We start from the raw sequence: 22,578 nt of genomic DNA on the forward strand, positions 1-22,578 counted from the left end.
AGCTGCTGTTTGCTACACCTGGAGTGCTAGTTTGAGTCCCTGCTACTCCGCCTCCAATCCAGCTTTTTGCTAATGCACCTGGGAAAGCAGTGGATGATGGCCCAGGTATCTGGGCCCTTGCCACCTATGTGGGAGAGCAGAATGGAGTCCCTGGCTCCTGGGTTTGGCCTGGCCCACAGCTGTTGAGGCCATTTGGGGAGTGACCCAGTGGATGGAAGATCCTCTTTGTTGCTCTTTCAAGTAAATGCACCCTAAAAAATAAATACATAAAATGTGTGAACAAACAGCGAGCACAACTGTGGTCCCAGGTGCACTGTTGCCTCCTGGAGAAGCACAGGTGGTGGGTTTTATGGCATTACACTGAAATGCATTCGTACACCGTGAAAACCAGACACCTTTTAGAGAAAAGTTCCCTTTATTCTCTAATCGAACACATTATTTCATCTCTCTGTGCCTCAGCTCCTTCATCCAAAAAGCGAGAATAAAACAGCGCTTACCTGCTCTGTAAAGTGAGGACTAAATGCATACCTCATGCAAACCACTAAGAACAGCGTCTGGAGAGCAAAAAGCACTAGAAGTGTAGACAGTTATTATTAAATCCACAAAACCGTCTTCTGGGGGCCCCTCAAAGTTCTGCTGGGGTGCAGGGTAAAGATGTATCTCTCAGGGTCTGGCGAACCTTTGGTTTTACCATCAAAGCCAGCTCCATCAATTTATTACTTGGGTTGGTCTCAAGAACACTCGGCGTTTTGTGTAGTGTCAGGGAACGAGCTGGTCTTAATCTGGCACTGTGTTTACTGCAGGAATAAAGTGCACCGCGCATTTAGCTCCCAAACCTGTGCCAGGTGCTCAGCGCACTGGAAAGGTCATTGTGGGAAGCTAAGCCCGGGCGCCCAGACCAAGTGGGAAGGTGAGAAGGGCCGGGCAAAGTGCCCCGCGTGTGAAAAGAAGGGACTCCTGGTCTCGGCCAGTTTACTGGCTTTGTTTCTAGCTGGTGGTGGAACAGGATGCCAGGGTTGCCCTCCTTTTGGGTTCAATCACGTGCTTCACAGGTGAAGGTGGCAGCGGCGGGAGCGCCCTCCCCCTGCGGGCTGACGGGTTCATCCCGAGCGCGTTCTGGCCGCGTCCTTCTCCTGCATCCGAGAGCGCTCCCGGGCCAAGTCCGGCCTAGCCGGCAGCAGGTGTGCCCAGGTAGCGCGGCGACGTGGCCATCCGCGTGCTCTCCCGGCCGGGCGCCCAGCGCAGCGGCTTAGGTGAAGATCCGGCAAGTCCGGAGCCTGTTGGCGCCGCGCCCTGCCGCAGGCTCCCCCGGCCCGGCCGAGGCCGCGCCTCCTCCCGGAACTGGCCGGCGGGGCTAGGCGGACAGAGCGGCGGCGGCGCGCGGGGGCCATGGAGGTGCTGCCCGCGGGCGGGGGCCGGACGGCGCGCGCGGAGCTCGAGTTGCACGGCGGCGACTGCGGCGAAGCGGGGCTGGAAGAGGCAGAGCGGGGATCTGTCCCCGGAGTGGCCGAAGCTCCACCTCGACAGGGGGCGGCCGAGCGGCTGAGGGGCTCCCGCGACTCGTGGGAGGGCGAGGAGGAGCCGGAGATCGGGGGCCGCACGAGCCGCACGGCGTCCCTGGTGAGCGGGCTGCTCACCGAACTCTACAGCTGCACGGAAGAGGAGGAGGCGGCGGGCTCGGGCCCGGGGCCCTGGGCCCGGCGGCCGCGTCGCGACAGCCTCGACAGCTCCACCGAGGCCTCGGGCTCCGACGTGTTCTTGGGCTGCCGCGGGGCCGCCTGTGACTCCCGCGTGCTGCAGGAGCTGCAGGAGCGGCCGAGCCAGCAGCACCAGAGGCGGTACCTGCAGCAGAAAGGTGAGGCCCGGGGAGGGGGTCCCCGCCCCGTGTGCTCGCGCTCCGGCGCTCACCTTGCGCGCGCCGGGCCTGAGAGGCCATGCACTCTCACAGGTTCATGAGCGCACCCAGTCCCTAATGCCCCCGCCCGGCCCACCCCTTCTCGGGTGGGTGAGACCAGGGGCTGGCGTGGTGCGGAGGCCCAAGACCTGCACAGCTGTTAGGACAGGTTTGGAGTTTCTGATCTACCTACAGGGCGCCGGGAGAGCAGGCTTTTATTTTTTTTCCCTCCCAAGTCCGCCTTGCTGGCCACGCCTCCTGGATAGTGTTTAACTAGTGAGGCCGAATAATTCGTGCGGTTTCAAAGCCGAGAGTGTGAACGCGGTTTCTGCCAGCACGCAGGGTTCCGAGCAGCTCACCGGCTGTTCGGTTCGCATCTTTTCTTCCTGGTGTCGGCTTAGCCGAGAGCCCGAGCGCCTTGGCTCCTGCTGGTTCCTTCAGCGGGCAGGGAGAGGTCGATCCGAGAACCGCCTTGGCTTTCAGAGGGGGAGAGGTTAGTTTGGCGTTTGCTGATGCTCCTGTCCATTATCACCGAGAGATTTTCCTCACCCGTTGGTAACAGCTACCCTTTTCAGGCGCTAACAGGTATTTCAGTTGTCGTTTGTATGCACGGATCAGGAGCTCCGTGTGTAAAATGAAGTCAGCTGTGGAAAACAGACACGCAGGCACCGCAGGTTTCTTGAAAGTAAGGTCCTTGTGCTACAACACGAGGGGAGGGAAGAGAGAGAGAGTACTGCACCGTGGTCTTCCATCAGTCCAGCTGGCTCCAGGAAAGGAAAACACACACACCAGAAGAATAATACATCGTCTGCTTTCTCAGATCTATGAAAACAGCTTTCAACTTCCTCTTCCGACTTCATAGAGAGGAATTTTTTTTCCCAGTTGATTGTTCTAAATGGCTTCCACCTTCCTCCCAGGGTGTGGGACCATGACTGGAGTTGTGCCTGATTGATTATTTATTTATTTTGCTAAAGATTTATTTTGTTTATTTGAAAGGCAGAGTTTCAGACAGAAGGAGAGAGAGAGAGAAAGTGAGTGAACTTCCATTTGCTGGTTCATTCCCCAAATGGCTGCAATGGCCAGGGCTAGGCCAGACTGAAGCTGGGAGCCAGGAACTTCTTCCGGGTCTCCGTCTTGGGTGCAGGGGTCCAAAGACTGAGGCCATTTCTGCTTTCCTAGGGGCATTAACAGGGAGCTGGATCAGAAGTGGAGCAGCAGGGACTTGGACTTGGGCCTGTATGGGATGGGGACTCTGCAGGTGGAGACTTTAACCTGCTACCCCACAACACTGGCCTCACTATTTGGCCATTTCGTTGTATACGGTTATTTGGCTGTTCTCCAAGTGTTTCTGTCAAAAGTTCCATGGGGTCATAGGTATGTCAGACTCTAATAATAAACAATCAATTTTTAAGAGTTGTGATTTGGTGCTCTTTTTACCACACAATTCACTTTTGTTTAAGGGGTTTGGGAGATTAGAACTTTCCTTTTGTAAGAGGAAAATTGGTAAGCTAAAGTTTAAAGAAGGTCACAGAGGCGAGCCCTGTGGTATAGTGGGTAAAGCCAATGCCTGTGTCTCCAGCATCCCATGTGTGCACCAGTTTGAGTCCCAGCTGCTCCACTTTTGATCCAGCTCCCTCCTAATGCACCCGGGGAAACAGTGGAAGATGGCCCAAGTGCTCGGGCCCCTGTACCTACGTGGGAGACCTGGATGAAGCTCCTGGGTTCAGATTGGCCCAGCACTGGTCATTGAGGCCATTTGGGGAGTGAACCAGTGGATGGAAGATTCTTTCTCTCCCTCCCTCCCTTCCTCTCTCTCTTTCTAGTTCTACCTTTGAAATAAATAAATAAATCTTAAAAAAAAAAAGATAGGATGAAGAAGTAGCTAATGATGGAGTTAGGGATAAAAAAAAAAGGTAGCACTATAGCTCTGCACATGGATTTCATCTGAGTGACCGCTCACTCTATTAATCATTCGTGAGCCCTGTAAGAGTCTGTTTTGCCCAAGTCTTGTTGCACAGCTAGTTGCCTGCTAACCCTTTCTTTCCTTGTTCATAAACCCTACGGGGATGAACAAGCTGCTGTGTTAGAATAGCCCTGTTCACACATCCACAACACACCTCTTTGTTGATAAACATCATCAGAGTGCTCTGGTTAAAGAATCAGGTGATGGATACAGTAGTCTGCCTACATGACGCTGTTTATTAGGTTCTTTGATTTTCAGGGTCAGAACAACCCCCTCTAACATTGCTAGTCTGCATTGCTGAAGAGTCTTCTTTATTGCAGGTAGCCTGTACATGACTTCTGTCCTCTCACTGTCAGGGATTTTACTGTAGCACCAACAGCACCCCTATTTAGATGTTTACCGTGTGCAGCTCCTTTGTGTAGGTGAGGCTGGTTTCTTCAGAAATCAAATCTGGACCGTCTTTTTGGTGTATCCATGGTTAAGGGCAGGAACTTTGGGGTCATGCTCCTGGGCTGATAACTGCCACTCTTCCTCACTAGCTGTGGGATCATGCACAAGCAGTTTAACCTCTCTGTGGCTATACATAGGGGTAGTAATTATTCCTACCTCAGAGAACTGTGGAGGGAATTATATATGTTAATGTGTGTAAAGTGCTCAATGTTACGTATTTTTATTATATATCCTGGGATTCCTTAGAATGAACATTGGTCTTAGGTCATCAGTTGATTCTCCTCATTTTCCCTCAATCAGTAGACACTGTGGCAGGGGCTTTGGCCAATGCCACAGGACATACAGAAATGAAAGAGACCTGTTTCTGTCCCCACAATGCTTATAAACCCACAGACACTGCTGTAGGAGACATTTCCACACTCCAAAATATTTTCTCATATTAAGCAATGCATATGATTCCGAGAGTTACAGGTACCTTAAGAGTCACTGAAAATAAGATAATGTAAAAACTCTTTGGTGGAACAAAAGCATAATTAAAATGCCAGGCAATTCCTACTTCTTTTATTTCTCTCTTTTTTTAAAAAAATTTATTTTACTTGAAAGTCAGAGAGAGAGAGAGGGAGGGAAGGAGGGAGGGAGGGAGGTGTCTTCCATCCGATGGTTCACTCCCCAATTGGCCACAATGGCCGGAGCTGTGCCGATCTGAAGCCAGGAGCCAGGAGCCTCCTCTGGGTCTCCCACACGGGTAAGGGGCCCAAGGACTTGTGCCATCTTCTACTGATTTCCCGGGCCACAGCAGAGAGCTGGACAGGAAGTGGAGCAGCCGGGTCTTGAACCGGTGACCATATGGCATGCTGGCGCTTCAGGCCAGGGCATTAACCTGTTGCGCCACAGCACCGGCAACTACCCCTTTTATTTCTATAAAGAAAATTACTTGAACATTCAAAGAAAGATATTTGCTTTATCTGAAGGAGCCTGGGAGTGAGGAGCCTCAGGTCTCCTCTTGCAGCTTGTGTTATATTTGATCATCCTTAGAACCCAAAGGTTTTCTTTTAACCTCAGGGTGCCCTTGGTTCTCCTTATATCCCACAAGGTTTGAACTTAGAGAGGAAGCACTGGCCCTTTTTTCTGGGTAATTCCTTATTCTTCCTTTAGGTGGTATTTATAATAATCATTGTAAAGACTGTGTGCTTTGGTTTCTCAGCATTATCTTGTGTGCTGGGCACAACTTGAGACTTGGAGCACTACCATGCCTAAGATCATTTAATAGTTGGCAGATCTAAAAACTGTTCTTTTTAACTCAAGGTCAAATGCATTTTGCACGGTATGGTCACATATGAATATTACATCATTCCCTGCAACTCTTGGCTACACTCATCAGGCTATTACTCTTTGGACATGGCTTTTGCTTTCTTCTGATTCTCTGTAGTTTCTCCAGATTCCTTTAAAAATGACTGATCTAAACCACACACAAGGGGCTGGTGTTGTGGCATAGAGGGTAAAGCTGCTGCCTGCAGTGCTGGCATCCCATAAGGGCACCGGTTTGAGTCCCTACTGCTCCACTTCTGATCCAGTCCTTGGGCTTGGGCACCTACCTGCATGGGAGACTGGGAAGAAGCTCCTGGCTTTGGATTAATCCAGCTTCAGCTTTAGGTTGCTATGTCTCTCATCAGAGTGCATGAGTCCTGTTTCTGCTCTAGATTGCAGATTCCTGCTAATGTGCAGCCTGGGAGGCAGCAAGTGATGGCTCCAGTAGTTGAACCCCTGCTACCCATGTGGGAGACTTGAACTGAGTTTCCAACTCCTGGTTTTAGCCTGATACAGCCCTAGCTGTTGTGGGCATTTTCGAAGTAAACCAGCAGATGGGAGTTTTCTTTTTATTCTTCTCAAATAAAATAAATAATTATTTTTAAAAAGATGATTGAGTACAAAATTTTTGAAATCCATGTGTATAGAGATTTTCAAAAAGTTAATGGAAATGTGTATTGTGCAAAAACTGCATGGATTTCAAAATACGTTCCATAAATTTCTTAAAATGCCCTCGTATTCTTTCAAAGTACTTACTGTCTTATTTTCGTTTGCTGATAGACACCAGTGAGCTGAGGATTATCCTTCAAGAGCTCACGCTCAGAGTCGGTGTACAGTCAGCGAAGTTACTTCGGCAGCTGAAGCAGAGAGACAGGCTTCTGCACAAAGTACAGAGGAACTGTGATATTGTGACTGCTTGCTTGCAGGCCGTGTCGCAGAAGAGAAGTAAGTATGGCTGCGCATTAGTCCTTGGGCCACATACGACTGGAACGTTGGTGAAGCTGAGGCAGTACTGTGTTTTTGAATACAGACTGAGCATCCCAGGTCCAAAAATCCAAAATGTTTCTGAACGCAAAACTTTTCGAATGATGACATAATGCTCAAAATGTTTGGAATTTTTGGATAGTTTGGATATGGGATTTTCCGAGTAGGGATGCTCAACTGGTAAAAATCTATGCAAATATTTCAAGAAGTGAAAACTTTGAAATTAGAAACATTTCTGGTCCCAAGCATTTCGGAGAAGGGTATTGTGAAAAGTTCTACACTGATGTTTTTGCTTTCAGAACTCAGTACTATGAACAAGTTAGACAACGTCCTGTTTTTGGTTAAAGTGTGTATTTCATGTTTAGTGTTACAACTTTAGTCCTGTTGTATATTAGAGATAGTACTTCACTTTGATAATGATTATTTTTACCCAAATATTTATTTATTTATGTTAAATAATGACTCGGCTCTTTATTTTTGAAACAGGATGAAATAGATGTCATCTAAAAGGCATGTCCCTGTTTGCTCGTTCTTGGTGTTGCTCTCATGAGGGAATTAAATGATTGACTTGAAAAGGAGATCTTGTTAACAGGACCTTACAATTTACTCTGAAGTCTGAAAGGAGCAAAATAGTTTAATGACTGAACTCCTTCTCTGAGTAACCCACTCATAACTAAGAACTGCTCAGCTTGTTAATGGAGTTAAAACTAGTTGTTTTTACAAAAAGCGTAAGGAAATGGAAAGAATGTTAAATTACTAGTGTATGTTAAGTACTAGATATAAGAGCTTGTGAACTAATTTTATACTTCTCCATGCAATAGTTTTGCATTTTATTCTGCTAACATTTCCCTACTTTTTTTTTTTTGCATTCTCTGTTAACATGCAGCACGGCAGAACAGTATGTTCAGGTATGGTCAAGAAAGGCACAAGTGATGCATTTTCATAAAATGTCTGGGGCAACTGTTCGGGTGCATGTGAAAGTTGCCTTTTCTTGTTCCTTTATCATATTTTCTGTGTGAAGTGTCACTTCCTAGAGTGTTTTTATTTTTTAAATTCCAACTTGAGATGTGCTTGTTTTTTTTTTTTTTTTTTTTTTTTTTTATTTTTTGACAGGCAGAGTGGACAGTGAGAGAGAGACAGAGAGAAAGGTCTTCCTTTTGCCGTTGGTTCACCCTCCAATGGCCGCCGCGGCCGGCGCTGATCCGATGGCAGGAGCCAGGTGCTTCTCCTGGTCTCCCATGGGGTGCAGGGCCCAAGCACTTGGGCCATCCTCCACTGCCCTCCCGGGCCACAGCAGAGAGCTGGCCTGGAAGAGGGGCAACCGGAACAGAATCCGGCGCCCCGACCGGGACTAGAACCCTGTGTGCCGGCGCTGCAAGGTGGAGGATTAGCCTAGTGAGCTGCGGTGCCGGCAGAGATGTGCTTGTTTTCATGAACCAGTTTTCAGGGTTTGGTTAATCTCAAGTAATATAAAACTAATGGTTTAATTTTCCATTTTTACGTCAGTTATTAAATGAAAATTCCCATCTCTTTGATTCCTCTTTTATTATATTGCTGCTTGTTATCCCCAAACTATTATCCATGTTCTTTATGAAAGACATTTTCACCTAGTGTGTATTTAGCAGAATTCTGTTTGAGTCTCATAATGATGTCATTATGATCTGTAATAAGGAGGGATGTGATTGAGTAGGCTGGCTTTGAACAGGATTTTCTCCAGAGCCAGGCATTTGTCTGAAATAGCTGGAGAATTAATAAGAGTGTGTGTGTCCATATCTATGATATCTATTTACAAAAGGTTGGCATGTGTTAAAAGTACTTGACAGTTTTCATGGACTTTGATTGATTCAAAAGTGTCAGATAAAATTAATATTACTTTCCCCTTTCTATCAAGAGATACTTTTGTTTTTATTTTTTTCTTCTTTCAATTACTTTTTATCTGCCCGTTATTACTGTTTTTAGTAGAAGTGAAGCACATACAATGGTAAAAGCATAGAGTTTCCATCTATGGAGAAATAGAAGAGAAGGGATGGAGCAGGTATCTGGAGACAGAGGAGATACCAGGCTGGACAGGGTCATGCTTGGTAGATTCCATTGGTAGTCATTAGAGACTCGTAATTATTTAGATTTGTTTACTTGATTGACAAAAGGACTGGCAACCTATGTGTTTAAGAAGAGTGTGCCCATAATACCTGGTTTAATTTGTGAATCTGTGAGTTGTCTCTAGTTCCAGCCAAGGGTTTGCACTGCAGAAAACATGGAGTTGTCTGGCCTCTTTTCTTGCGAGTTCAGTTCTCACCTCAGTAATGGGACTCTATGAAAGGGAAGAGAATTTTTTTGGTTGCCATAACTGCATTAGAATCATTCTCATCATGTGATACTGTGCTGTGTGAGACGTAGACAGTGTTAAAATTTGTCCGAATGGTTGCATATCCATTGTAGAAATTCAGAGGTGAGATATTTTATGACTAAGTGTCTGATTCCTGTGGTAGCGTGTTTGCTTCTTTCCTTAAAGTCAACTTACAGTAAATGCATTTTATTAGAGCTCTGAAGAGTTGAGATCTCTGTCACACTGAACAACTGAACTTTCATTGCAGGAGTGGTTTTCAGTGATGTATTCAGAGAGAATGTGTGCGAAAGTCCAGATAGTCTCCCTTTTGCCTCTCTGTGGATTCGATGCTTGTAATTCTTTGCATAAGTGACTTTTTTTCCCTTCATAACACACTGTAGAGTAGAACTTTTAAATTTTTATTAAAATAGTTGTTTCTTGTTAATTTGCCAAAGATAATAGTTTAGTAAGAATCTTAAGTATGGATTATGAACCAAAATGACCAGATCATTTTCATTTCTAACGCAAATGATATAACTGCTTAGACTTTATGGTATCCTATACCATATCCATAGTGTCTCTCAGTGTTAACACTGGGATGGGAAAAAGAAGAGGAAGGTTGATTTTTTTAATAGAAGAGCGTATTTCCCTCCTTCTATTTAATCATTCATCCTAGGATAACCAATTTGTTACTAATGTTAAAATAAAAGCTAGTAAAAATAACAGAGCTTACCCTTGCATTGAGTACATGCTTTATACCAAATTCTTGCTTTTATGTTTTATGGCGATGCTGAAAATTTTTAGGCAAATATTATCAGGACACTGAGATTTAGAAAGTTAAGTAATTTCCTTTAGGTCGCACAGCTGATAAGTGGTTGAGATGGAATTTGAAGATGATAGGTTTCTCAAAAGTCCACTCTGTTACCATAAACTGTCATACAAGAGAGTCCTACTTTTTCAGAGCAATGACATAGATAACTATGTAATATCTTTGGGATACACCTGAGTAATAAGAAATCTATATTTACAAAGGACATAAAATGGCGTTTCAGGTTTATTAGACTGTCCTGCTTCAACATAGTTTGCATATGAACTATTTTATCTTTTCTTGGCCAAGTGGATTTTTGAACAATTATAGCTTGATTTGCAGGAAAACCCACTTATTACTTGCAAAATAACAAGAAAAATACAAAGGACATTTGGTCAAGAGACTGATCCTGATATTAAGATTTGTATGTGTTTTGCTCAACCTGTTTTTCCTGACGGTGGAGAGGGGTTCACGTTAATTGTTATCATTGCAGAATTGGGCAGTCTCTTGCACTGATGGGGTAAATGTTTAAGTTACGCTGACTGAGTTTGTGAAATTATGGATTACACAATAGTTAGTTGTCACTGAAGAGTGTGAGGAGAGAAAACATGCACACAATGTGTGTATCTATGGGAGTGTTGGGAGTGTTGTCTTTATGTCAGCCTTGCCAGTGAGTACAGACGTTGTAGACAGCCTGTGGCCTCATTTTCTTGTATGTTCACCCTGGCACCTGACAGTGATGTGATTAAATCTCACTTTCTGTCGTAAATGCCTGGCGGTGATCGATCTTTATCAAATGGCTGCGTGATCTTCATTTTCCACATTCTGTGGCTGACTTATCTACAACAGAACTTTGTCCTCAGTGGCAGGGAAAGGAATCTGAGTGGCCTTGAGTTTGTAGCACTGAAGCTTAACATCTCCCACCACAAGCCAGTTTGTGTGTGTGTGTGTATTTTAAAGATGTATTTATTTATTTGAAAGAGTACAGAGATAGAGGGAGAGATACAGACAGAGATAGTCCATTCTCTGGTTCGTTCCCTAGATGGCTGCAATGGCCACGGCTGGACCAGTCTGAAGCTAGGAGCTGCCACATGGGTGACAGGGGCCCAAGTATTTGGGCTGTCTTCTGCTGCTTTCCCTAGGCCATTGGCAGGGAGCGAGATCTGAAGTGGAGCAGCTGGTACAGGAACCAGCACCCATATGTACCCATATGGGATGCTGGCATTGCAGACAGTGGCTTTACCTGCCATGCTGCATCAACCCTATGTACGTGTATTTTTTAAAAGATTTATTTATTTACTTGAGAGGCATAGTTAGGGAGTGCCAGAGAGAGAGGTCGTCCATCCGCTGGTTCACTCCCCAAATGGCGCAATGGCTGAAGCTGAGCTGATCTGAAGCTAGGAGCCAGGAACTTCTTCTGGATCTCCCATGTAAGTGCAGGGGCCCACAGCACTTGGGCCATCTTCCACTGCTTTCCCAGGCCATCAGCAGGGAGCTAGCTCGGAAATGGAGCAGTCAGTGTCCATATGGGATACTGGCCCTGCAGGCGGACGCTTAACCTACTACACCACAGCACTGGCCCTGTGTGTGTATTTTTAAAGCACTTTCCTTTCTTCCTCCCTCCCTCCCTCCTTTACTTGCTTTCTTGCTTTCCATTTTATTTGAAAAGCACCAAAACACACACACACACAGAGATACATACACACACAGACAACAGATGGAGATCTTCTGTCTGCTGCTTCATTGTCCAAATACCCTCAATATCCAGGGCTTGGCTAGGCCAAAGTCAGGAGCTCAGAACTCAGTCTGAATCTCTCACAATGGTAGCAAGGACCCAAGTATTTGAACCATCATCTGCTGTTTCTTAAGGTATGTACTGACAGGAAGTTGGATCAGAAGTAGAATTGGGATTCAAACCAGGCACTCTGATATAGGATGCAGGCTTCCAAGTGGTGTTGTGACCACTGTGCCAAATGCCTTGCTCCATGTGTGGTTCTTTTTAAATTATAACAGTAATATACCCAACCAGAAATTCCACTCCTAGATATTTATCCAAGGTAATTGAAGAAAGTATTCCTAGAAATACTTGGACATGAGTGTTTATAGAGGTGTTATTCATGATAACCAAAACAATCCAGCTATCTACCAGGGGATGAGTGGATAACCAGATTGTGGTATTATCCATACAATGGAGCATTATTCAGCCTTAAAAAGGAGTGAAGTATTGATTCATATTACAACATGGCTAAACCACGAAAATGTTAATTTTAGGGAAAGCAGTCAGGCACGAAGCTCCATATATTGTATGATTCTATTAGAAATGTCCAAATGTTGCCGGTGCTGTGGCACAGCAGGTTAAAGCCATGGCCTGAGGAACTGGTATCCTATATAGGCGCCAGTTCTAGTCCTGGCTGCTCCTCTTCCGATTCAGCTCTCTGCAATGGCCTGGGAGAGCAGTGAAGGATGGCCCAAGTGCTTGGGCCCTTGCGCCCATGTGGGAGACCCAGAGGAAGCTCCTGGCTCCTGGCCTCAGATCAGTACAGCTTCGGCCATTGACGCCATTTGGGGAGTGAACCAACGGAAGGAGGACCTTTCTCTCTGTCTCTCTCTCTCACTGTCTGTAACACTACCTCTCAAATAAATAAAATCTTTAAAAAAAGGAAATGTCCAGAATATGCAAATCCATAAGACAGAATGTTAGATGAATGGTTGCCAAGGGCTGGAAGTAGAGGAATGCGAAGTGACAGCCAGTGGCATAGACTGGAGTGGCATATGCCAGTGGCATATTGGAGTGATGGAAATATTACAGAATTAGTGGCGATTCACAATTTTGTGAATACACTAAAATCATTTATATATAGTATTTTGTGGTAGGTGAATTATGTTTTAATGAAACTATTAAAAATGTAATATATTCATAGAAATTTGGGAAAATACAGAAGCATGAAGATAAAAATCTTTTTCTAAAGATAATCCCTTCATATTATTCAAATGATTTTTTAAATATTTATTTGAGAGGCAGAGTTACAGATGGAGGGAGAGGGATAGAGACAGAGACAGAGAGAGAGAGAGGGGTCTTCATCAGCTGGTTCACTCCCCAAATGAACGTAATGGCCGAAGCTGGGCCAAGAGCTTCTTCTGTGTCTCTCACATGGGTGCAGCGGCCCAAGTACTTTAGCTGTCTTCCTCTTCTGCTTTCCCAGGGACATTAGCAGAGAGCTGGATAGGAAGTGGAGCAGCTGGAACTTGAACTGGCACCCATATGGGGTGCTGGTGCTGCAGGCAGAGGTTTTACCCCCATGCCACAGTGCTGGCCCCTGAAACCTTAATTTTTTTTTTTAATACAGAGACTTCATTATTTAAGCATGATTGAAGCATGAATAGTTGTATAGAAACGTGAGGGGTAGGTGTTTGGCACAGTGGTTAAAATGCCATTTGGTATCTGGGTTCAAATCTTGGATCCACTCCCAATTCCAGCTTCCTGCTAATCCACACCCTGGGAAACAGCCGGTGATGTAGTTGGGTTCCTGCCACTTACATGGATTGAGTTCCTGGTTCCAAGCTTCAGCCTGGCCAAGCCCCAACCGTTGTGGCCATTAGGAAAGTGAACCAGTAGATGAGAGATCTCTTCGTCTGTCTTTCTCTCTCCTTAAAAAAAAAAAAAAAAGTGAATGGACAAAATGTGTACAATCCTATGCCTTTTTAAAAATAATTATTTTTATTTATTTGGAAAACAGAGTGACAGAGAGAAAGAGATCTTCCACCCACTGGTTCATTGCCCAAATGGCCACAATGGCCAGGGCTGAGCCAGGCCTAGCCAGGAGCCAGGAACTCCATCTTGGTCTCCCATGTGGGTGATAGGGGGCCCAAGTCCTTGGACTATCTTCTGCCGCTTTCCCAGGCAAATTAGAAGGGAACTGGCGGCCGGCGCCACGGCTCAATAGGCTCATCCTCTGACTGCAGCACCGGCACCCTGGGTTCTAGTCCCGGTCGGGGCACCGGATTCTGTCCCGGTTGCCCCTCTTCCAGTCCAGCTCTCTGCTGTGGCTTGGGCCCTGCACCTGCATGGGAAACCAGGAGGAAGCACCTGGCTCTTGGCTTCGGGCCAGCACACTGCGCAGCGGCCATTGGAGGGTGAACCAACGGTAAAGGAAGACCTTTCTCTCTGTCTCTCTCTCTCTCTCCCTGTCCACTCTGCCTTAAAAAAAAAAAAAAAAAAAAAAAAAGGAACTGGCTGGGAACCAGAATAGCTGGGGCTTGAACCTGTGCCCTATATGGGATGCCAGTGTTGCTTTACCTGCTGCACCTGCTGGCCCTGTGTCCAGTGTTAATAGTTTGAGCAGAGCAGCATGTTAAGGCCTGTCTGTCCAGATTCTTCTTGGCCTCTCTGTGCAGTGTCCTTCCTCCCTGGTCTGAGGCAGGACCTTTTCTGAAATGGGGGTCTAATCTGCTGTGAGACAAGGTCATTTCTCTATGACCAGCTTCAAGACAGAAAGGTAGGGGGAGAGTAGAGTGTATTTTTAGTCCCCAGGACCTTCCTTGGGGAGCACACAGCAGGGGAAGGGGGTACAGAAGGGCAGGCAGAGAGACTTCGCCTTCTGAGCCCTGAAGCACCCCAGCATTGTAACAGAAGACTGTCTTTTAACCTCCATCTCACTGAAGCTGTTCGGAAGCTGCTGTAGGAACCAAGGGCCAAAGGCTGAAAGTGTCAACCTTACTGTTGTAGTCATTTAGGAAATAAAAAGGGCTGTGGGAGCTATGAGCCAGGAAGTCTGGACAAAACCCAAGCTATGCGTCTCATCACGTCACAGATGCACTCTCAGCAGGTTGTCCAGGCCTCTGCTTTAATGCTGACCGTTTTGCAGGAGTGGAAGTGTGGTTCTCAGCCTCATCAGGGTGGAGAAGAGGCAGGACTCTGAGTACTGAGTACTCCTCCACGGCTTTCTCCCCTTTCTCTTCATCAAGCCTCTGGAGGACTGCTTGCCAGTTCTGGGTCTTCTGTGGAATGTGTGTTGGATTTTCTTTTTATTTATTTATTTTTTATTTTTTTGACAGGCAGAGTTAGAGAGAGAGAGAGACAGAGAGAAAGGTCTTCCTTTTTCCGTTGGTTCACCCCCCAAGTGGCTGCTACGGCTGGTGCATTGTGGCAGGTGCACTGCGCCGATCAGAAGCCAGGAGCCAGGTGCTTCCTCCTGGTCTCCCATGCAAGTACAGGGCCCAAGGACTTGGGCCATCCTCCACCGCACTCCCGGGCCACTGCAGAGAGCTGGACTGGAAGAGGAGCAACAGGGACAGAATCCGGTGCCCCGACTGGGACTAGAACCTGGGGTGCCGGTGCCATAGGCGGAGGATTAACCCAGTGAGCTGCGGCACTGGCCAGCTTGGATTTTCATTTTCCTCTGTTTGAGATTTGGCTTTCTAGGATTTGCTGAATCCATTTCTGCTTGTCTGTGCGTTGTCAGCTGCAAAAATCCATTGTTGTTCTCTCTGCTGCTGCTGCTTTTTTTTTTTTCTTCCCCTGGTCCTCCTGGGTTAGATTGGGGGGAAAAAACTCATTACTGTATTTTTAGTGTGGTATTTGGTGGAAACCAAAATAGATGGATTTGCATCTGTGCAGACCCTGGGGGGCAGCTGTGATTTCAGGAAACTGGAGTCAAGTGCCAGAGCCAAGAATTGAACCCAAGCACTCTGATATGGGATGCAGGCATCTTAACTTCTTGGCTAGAACGTCTGGTTTCTCAGGTTTTTTTTTTTTTTTTTTTTTAAGATTTATTTATTTATTTGAAAGGCAGAATTACAGAGAGGCAGAGGCAGGGCCGGCGCCGCGTCTCACTAGGCTAATCCTCCGCCTTGCGGCGCCGGCACACCGGGTTCTAGTCCCGGTCGGGGCGCCGGATTCTGTCCCGGTTGCCCCTCTTCCAGGCCAGCTCTCTGCTGTGGCCAGGGAGTGCAGTGGAGGATGGCCCAGGTGCTTGGGCCCTGCACCCCATGGGAGACCAGGAAAAGCACCTGGCTCCTGCCTTTGGATCAGCGCGGTGCACTGGCCGCAGCGCGCCAGCTGTGGCGGCCATTGGAGGGTGATCCAACGGCAAAGGAAGACCTTTCTATCTCTCTCTCTCTCTCTCACTGTCCACTCTGCCTGTCAAAAAAAAAAAAAAAGGCAGAGAGAGAGAAGTCTTCCATCTGCTGGTTCACTTCCTAGACAGCCACAACAGCTGGACCTGCGCTGATCAGAAGCCAGAGCCAGGAGCTTCTCCTGGGTTTCCCACATGGGTGCAGGGACCCAAGGACTTGGGCCATCTTCCACTGCCTTCCCAGGCCATAGCAAAGAGCTGGATCAGAAGTGGAACAGCTGGGACTTGAACCAGCGCCCGTATGGGATGCCGGCACTGCAGACGGTTACTTTACCCACTGTGCCACAGCGGCGGCCCCTCAGGTATATTTTTGACATGTAATTAGCAGGTTTGTCTACCCTGAAGTAACTTGGTAAGAATATGACCATATGTAATGATTGATTAAAATTCCTTACAACCTATTTTTAATAGTTTATTCTCATTTCATTAGACTCTTTAGTGTCTTATAGTTGTAATTTTTTCATTTTTTCATTATTTATTCTTACATATACTGTAAATTTGTATAATATTTCATAATAAAATAGTTTTTAAACCTTAGACTTCTTACAAATTCTTGTGACTTTGAAAAAAAATTATCTTTCTGGTGACCTCATTATGAAGGGAACTTGTGGGGAGCAATCCGGACTAGACTAAGTTACTCGAATTAGGACTTATTCTATGCATCTGCTCTCCTCTGTGGGGAGCAGCTCGGACTAGACTAAGTTACTGGAATTAAGACTTATTCTATGCATCTGCTCTCCTACAATATGGCGCTGGGAGAGGAGAAAACAGCTTCTACCCAGCTGCCTCCAGTTCAACCAATAAACTGTAGGACTTGCTCCTGATTGGAGAGCGGCGTACTCGGCGTGTGGGCAGCCGAGTTGGGATTGGCGGAGGAGGACTATAAAGGAGGAGAGAGACGGCATGCACCAGGAACATCTATGGGGAACATCTAGCTGAAGGAACACCTGTGCAGCCCCCGAGACGAGCCGGCCGGCGGTGTGCCGCTCCCCTGCGGAAGTGGGGAATGCGGCCAGGGGGAACTGCCCTTCCACGGAGGTGGAAGGGATAGTAGCCAACCCGGGAAGAACCAGCAGCAAACCCGGGGAGGGCCGAGCAGACGAAAGAACAGCGCAGGGTCCTGTGTCGTTCCTCCACGAAGAGGGGGAGCGACAGGAACTCACTTTTAGAAAAATAATTTCTGAATCGTAGTCATGATAATTGAGATCTAGAAGAGAAATAAAGATGGTTTCTGTTTACACACAGGTGGGGCGTGGGAGAATGAAGAGCATCTGTCAAACTCAGCTGGTCAGAGGGGGTGATTTCTCTCCTAAGCTTTCATTAGAACTGTATTGACGTTGGTTTATGTTCTCTGTGTAGGCTAGGGTGTCTGGCCTAGTAGTTAAGATGCTTCGTGTTTCATACTGGAGTACCAGGGGTACAGTGTAGACTCTGCTCTTGATTCCAGCTTCCTGCTAATGTGGACCCTGGGAGGCAGCAGGTGATGGCTCAAGAAGTTGGGCCCTTGCCACTGATGTTGGAGAACTAAGCAGAGTTCCTAGCTACCAGCTCCTGTCTCTGTCCTGCTTTTTCAAGCATTTGGAGAGAGCTGATGGAAGCTCTCTGTGTCCCTCTGTCTCTCTGCGTCTCAACTCATCAAATAGGACAGTCTGTTAAACTAAAAATGATACAAACTAGGATGGACAGCATACACAATTAATACATGGGCTCTTTTCAGAAAAATCTTATATACATATATTATGACCATTTTTGTATTTAGCTATGAGAGAATACTTCCAAAAGTGGGAGATTTTAATCATTTTACGTTTTCAAAAAGAGATAGCTCCATGAAGCCATTTTTTCCAGGCTGTGTGTTTCAGAAGTAGTATTCATTCTGTAAATATTTATTCTGCCTCCACGATTTACCGGGTGTGCTGTGGGTGCTGGGAACACAGTAATGAAGAACCTATCGAAATTGACACCTCCCAATTTGAAGTGTTTTTTATCCTAAGTATAAATGCAAGATTAATTGAAGTATTTTTCCCCCAAAGGAATTGACTGTCTTATTTTATAGGACAATTGACTACATTTTTAAATGCCAGATCTCTAATCAACAGCAAAACACAATATTATATTTTTATATAATCTTAACTTACACTGAATGCTTACTTTTGAGAATTTTATTTAAACCTTCAAATGTCATTTTCCATGTAAGGAAATAAACAGTTACAGTATTCCTGGTCTTGCAATTCCTTGAGGATCTTTGAAGTTACTGCCTGTATCCCACTCACAGCCATTCTGGCTTGAATGGCATAGACCATGATCTGAACATGGGGATTTTTAAGCTTATGGGGCTATTGTAATGAGCAGAAAAGCAGCGTGACCCCTGGGGTAGTGCTTAATGTTGACAGCTCCCTGAAGTCAAGGATGATGGCTTAGGCCTATTGCATCCCTATTCTCTCATCTCATATGGGATAGTTGACCTAGCAGTGATCAGCAAAGATCCATTGCTTCGCTCCCGGCTAGTTCTGTCTAGAATGGGGTTCATCACTGGGATGACTTACTCCGCTCATTTGTGCTCTCTCCATTTACCATCCCCTCCTGACAGAATACCCAAATCTCTACTCCTCCCGTGTCTGCACCTACAAAGCTGACTGCAGCCAGAGACACACATACCATGCTGACTATTCCCTGCTGAAGCGGGTGGCTGCCAGCCTCGTGGACACCCATGGGGCTGCCCGCCATCCTGCTGTGTTTCCACAGTCTGTTCACACGCTCTCTCCCTTTTTGCATCCTATTCTCTGATCTCACCCTCAGCTGCTGTGTTCGCTTTGTATCTGAACTGAAATGTAAGCAGTCCAGAGAATGTGCGCATCCTCCTGTCTGCTCTCAGTGCCTTCCTCTGGGGACTAACGTGGGACTGTCCTATTGCCCTTGGAAACGCGGGACTCACCTTCTCTTCCCTACTTAAGGACTCACCATGCTTGATGTCCCTTCATCAATTGTTCCATCTCTACTGGGTCTTTCAATCAGTGTGTAAACAGTTTTGTCTTTCATCCAAACCAAACACTGGAGACTTACCTTCACACATCTACTCAGCTACCACTCCACTTTGCTTTGCTTATTTGCTCACCAAATGGGCCATAATATTGTCCCTACCTATCTGGAATGTTTTGAATATGAAAGGAAAAGTCCTTTGGAATGTTAAATCTGTATCTGTGGGAAGGGTCTTTAAAAAGTTCATGGAAAATACATTTTGTGAAAACTGCAAAAATTTAATTACATTTCCCCACAAACTTCTTGCAGTACCTTGGGGGGTGTGTGTGTGTATTTATTTAGTTTTTTTTTTTGGACAGGCAGAGTTAGACAGAGAGAGAAAGGTCTTCCTTTTCCGTTGGTTCACCGCCCAAGTGGCTGCTACGCTGTGCCGGCGCGCTGTGCCGATCTGAAGCCAGGAGCCAGGTGCTTCCTCCTGGTCTCCCAAGCGGGTACAGGGCCCAAGCTCTTGGACCATCCTCCACTGCACTCCTGGGCCACTGCAGAGAGCTGGACTGGAAGAGGAGCAACCAAGACTAGAACCCGGGGTGCCAGCACCGCAGGCGGAGGATTAGCCTAGTGAGCTGTGGCGCCAAGCTTATTTAGTTGTAATAATTAAAAGTTCTGTGTTGGGTACTTTCTGTATGCTGGGATACAAAGATGAAAATACACAGTATCCTTGATGAGTTTTCAGAGAAATGAAGTCAGAGAAACAAATAAAAAAATTTACAGTATAGTTATTACTCTAATAGTGGTCCTGTTATATTAAAGTTGATTTTCGGATAACTCCCATTTTTATACCTTATGTGTTAATACTCTGAAGTATTCCAAATCTGGATTTCCAATATGATCAGCTAACAAATGATGGTTTTCAAGTGTAGTATGTTTTGGCCTGAACTCCCAGTGAGTTTTAGTGTTTCCAGATAAAATTGTGCATGTTTGTGAAATTCGTTGGGGGGATGCTTAGGAGAAGGTGGTTCTGATACAGGGAGTCTTAGACAAGTCAAAGTTGATCTGATATTCTTAGAGAAGGACAGGTTTGAGTACATTAGGTTATCTGAAGGTCCTTCTACTGTGGAAAAACAAAACAAAATCTCAAGAAGTTTGCTGAGGGGTTGGTGCTGTGGCATAGTAGACTAAGCCTCTGCCTGTGGTGCTGGCATCCCATATGGGCACCAGTTCGTGTCCCGGCTGCTCCACTTCCCCGCCAGCTCTCTGCTATGGTCTGGGAAAGCAAGTCCTTGTGCCCCTGCACCCACGTGGGAGACCTGGAAGAAGCTCCTAGCTCCTGGTTTTGGGATGGCCCAGCTCTGCTGTTGTGGCCATTTGAGGGATGAATCAGTGGATGGAAGACCTTTCTGTCTCTCCCTGTCTCTGTCAGTAACTCTACCTGTCAAATAAATAAATCTTAAAGTTTGCTGAATTATCTGAGAGTTATTTTATGGATTAATGGTCAAGATGGAACCAGACCCCAAAATGATCTCTGTATGTACAGTTCCTCTTCGTTTTAAAAAACATTCTTAAGAATTTTATTTATTGAGAGGCAGAGAGAGAGAGAGAGAGATCTGTCTGGTGATTCACTCTCCAAATACCTATACCAGCCGCGGCTGGGCCAGGCTGAAGCCAGGAGTGTGGAACTCAATCCAGATCTGCCAGGTGAGTGGCAAGGACCCAACTACTTGAGCCCTCAGTGTGACCTCCCAGGGTGTGCGTTAGCAGGCAATTGGAACGTGGAGCCCAGACTCCAGCCCAGAGTCTGGTATGGGATGTGTGTTCCAAGGGTGTCTTAGCTGCTGCACCGGTGCCTGCACTCCTGCTTCTCTGCTTGATCGTCTTTCTTTGGCACCACTTTTCAGGCCCCTGCATCTGTCATGCTAGAGTCTGGCTTTAGGCACCTTCCCCTGGAGAAGGAAGAGAGGAAGGGGAGACAGTCTGGGAGACAAGTCTGGGCTTCTGGGGCAGGACTGCCCTTGGAGCGCGGATGGGGCCCGAGGGGGGTTGACTGATTAAAGATGTAGATTCTGCAACCTTCTCACATGGGCTTGGAGCTGCGTTCTCCACTTAGCAGATGTGTGGGCTCATGCAGGTTCCTTAGCCCCCTGTGTTTCAGTTTTCTTGTCCGTGAAATGGGGATGATGGTAACTGTCACTTCATAGGGTCATTACGAGAACCGAGTTAAGTATTTAAATGTTTAGAATGCTGTTTGGCTATGTTATTTCCTACTATTGCCATGATTCTTGCCGCATGGAGGTTTAGAGGCTACCTTTTCCATCAGCATTTGTATATTTGCCTGTTTAAGACAATCATAAAGACTGCTATGTTTTTCTCACATTAAAAAAAAAACTTGCTGGGGCCAGCACTGTGGCTCACTTGGTTAATCCTCTGCCTGTGGCGCTGGCATCCCATATGAGCACCAGGTTCTAGTCCCGGTTGCTCCTTTTCCAGTCCAGCTCTCTGCTGTAGCCCAGGAGGGTAGTAGAGGGTGGCCAAAGTGCTTGGGCCCCTACACCCGCATTGGAGACCAGAAGGAAGCACCTGGCTCCTGGCTTTGGATCGACACAGCGCGCCAGCTGTATCAGCCATTTGGGGGGTGAACCAACAGAAGGGAAGACCTTTCTCTCTGTCTCTCTCTCTCTAACTCTATCTGTCAAATAAATAAATAAAAAAAAGTGAAAACAAAACAAAACAAACTTGCTGAGGAGTGTGTGTTGTGGTGCAGCAGGTTAAGCCACCGCTTGGGATGCCTGTTATCTCGTATCAGAGTGCGGGTTTGAGTCCTGGCTGCTCCGCTTCCAATCCAGCTTTCTACTGATGCTCTTGGGAGGTAGCAGATAATGCCCGAGTGCTTGGGTCTCTGCCACCCATATGGGAGACCTGGGTGGAGTTCCTGGCTCCTGGCTGCAGCCTGGCTCAGCCCCAGCTGTTATTGCCATTTGGGGAGTGAACCAGCAAATGGAAGATCTCTCTCTCCAACACTCTGCCTTTTAAATACATACATACATGTATATATAAATCTTTTAAAAATTCATGAGATGGAATTATTTGAAGATGAGATGTTGAATAACCATCATTAAAGATTTCATAGTTTTTAAGCTCATTGGCAAAAGATTCCTTACTCTTCTCCAGTAACGTGCAAGGAGATTGCTCTTACTTTACGTGTTTCTGTGGAGCATATGATTCGTGAACGTGTTTTGGGAATTCTCATTACATCTGAAAGTGGGCCATGTATGTCCAAAGGGCAGGAGGGGCAAAGGTGAGGACCACCCAACTCGTGAAGCACCAGGGACTCTTCCAAAGAAGTAGCATCAGGAAGGAATGACAGAAATGTGCCGTGTGGATGGACAGGAGGGGTGGGGGACCCCTCCTCCAGGCAGAGATCATGGCACAAGGGCTGGGTGGCAGCAGACATTTTGGGGTGCTGTTGCTGGATGCAGGATGGGAGGCTGGGGTGGAGGGGGTGTCCTCCAGCACAGAGCACAAGGGTGGCACGACTTGGTGTTCATGTTTTGCAGCACTGCGCACTGGCTGGAGAGGAGCAGTGCATGTGAGGAGCATCAGGCAGAAGCCCATGCACCAGGCCCATGGAGCTTGTGGGCCCTGGGAGTAGAGGGGAGGCAGGGAGACACTTGGAGGGAGGGGAAGGAGCAGGGCCGAGGACTTGGGCAGGGTGTGGGAGGCTCTCGCCAGGGGCAGATT

The 22,578-nt window shown here is 46.7% G+C and overlaps 1 protein-coding gene across 3 annotated transcripts in view; it reads left to right on the plus strand.

The window, feature by feature from the left end:
- Nucleotides 1-1,272: 1,272 nt before the first annotated feature.
- The window catches only part of TBC1D30 (TBC1 domain family member 30), a 108,061-nt gene continuing 86,755 nt past the window's right edge, over nt 1,273-22,578 (plus strand). Inside the window, exons 1-2 of one of the 3 annotated variants that reach the window (XM_017341953.4) lie at nt 1,273-1,855; nt 6,396-6,560. In XM_017341953.4, coding sequence (XP_017197442.3) covers nt 1,390-1,855; nt 6,396-6,560 — 631 coding nt within the window. In that variant the 5' untranslated portion in view covers nt 1,273-1,389. The remainder of the gene's footprint in view (nt 1,856-6,395; nt 6,561-22,578) is intronic. The other 2 variants (XM_089308616.1, XM_089308617.1) reach the window with 2 other exon arrangements.

This window comes from Oryctolagus cuniculus, chromosome 11 (genome assembly GCF_051225735.1).
Source record: "Oryctolagus cuniculus isolate XC-2025 breed Fujian yellow rabbit chromosome 11, ASM5122573v1, whole genome shotgun sequence".
Lineage (NCBI taxonomy): Eukaryota > Metazoa > Chordata > Mammalia > Lagomorpha > Leporidae > Oryctolagus > Oryctolagus cuniculus.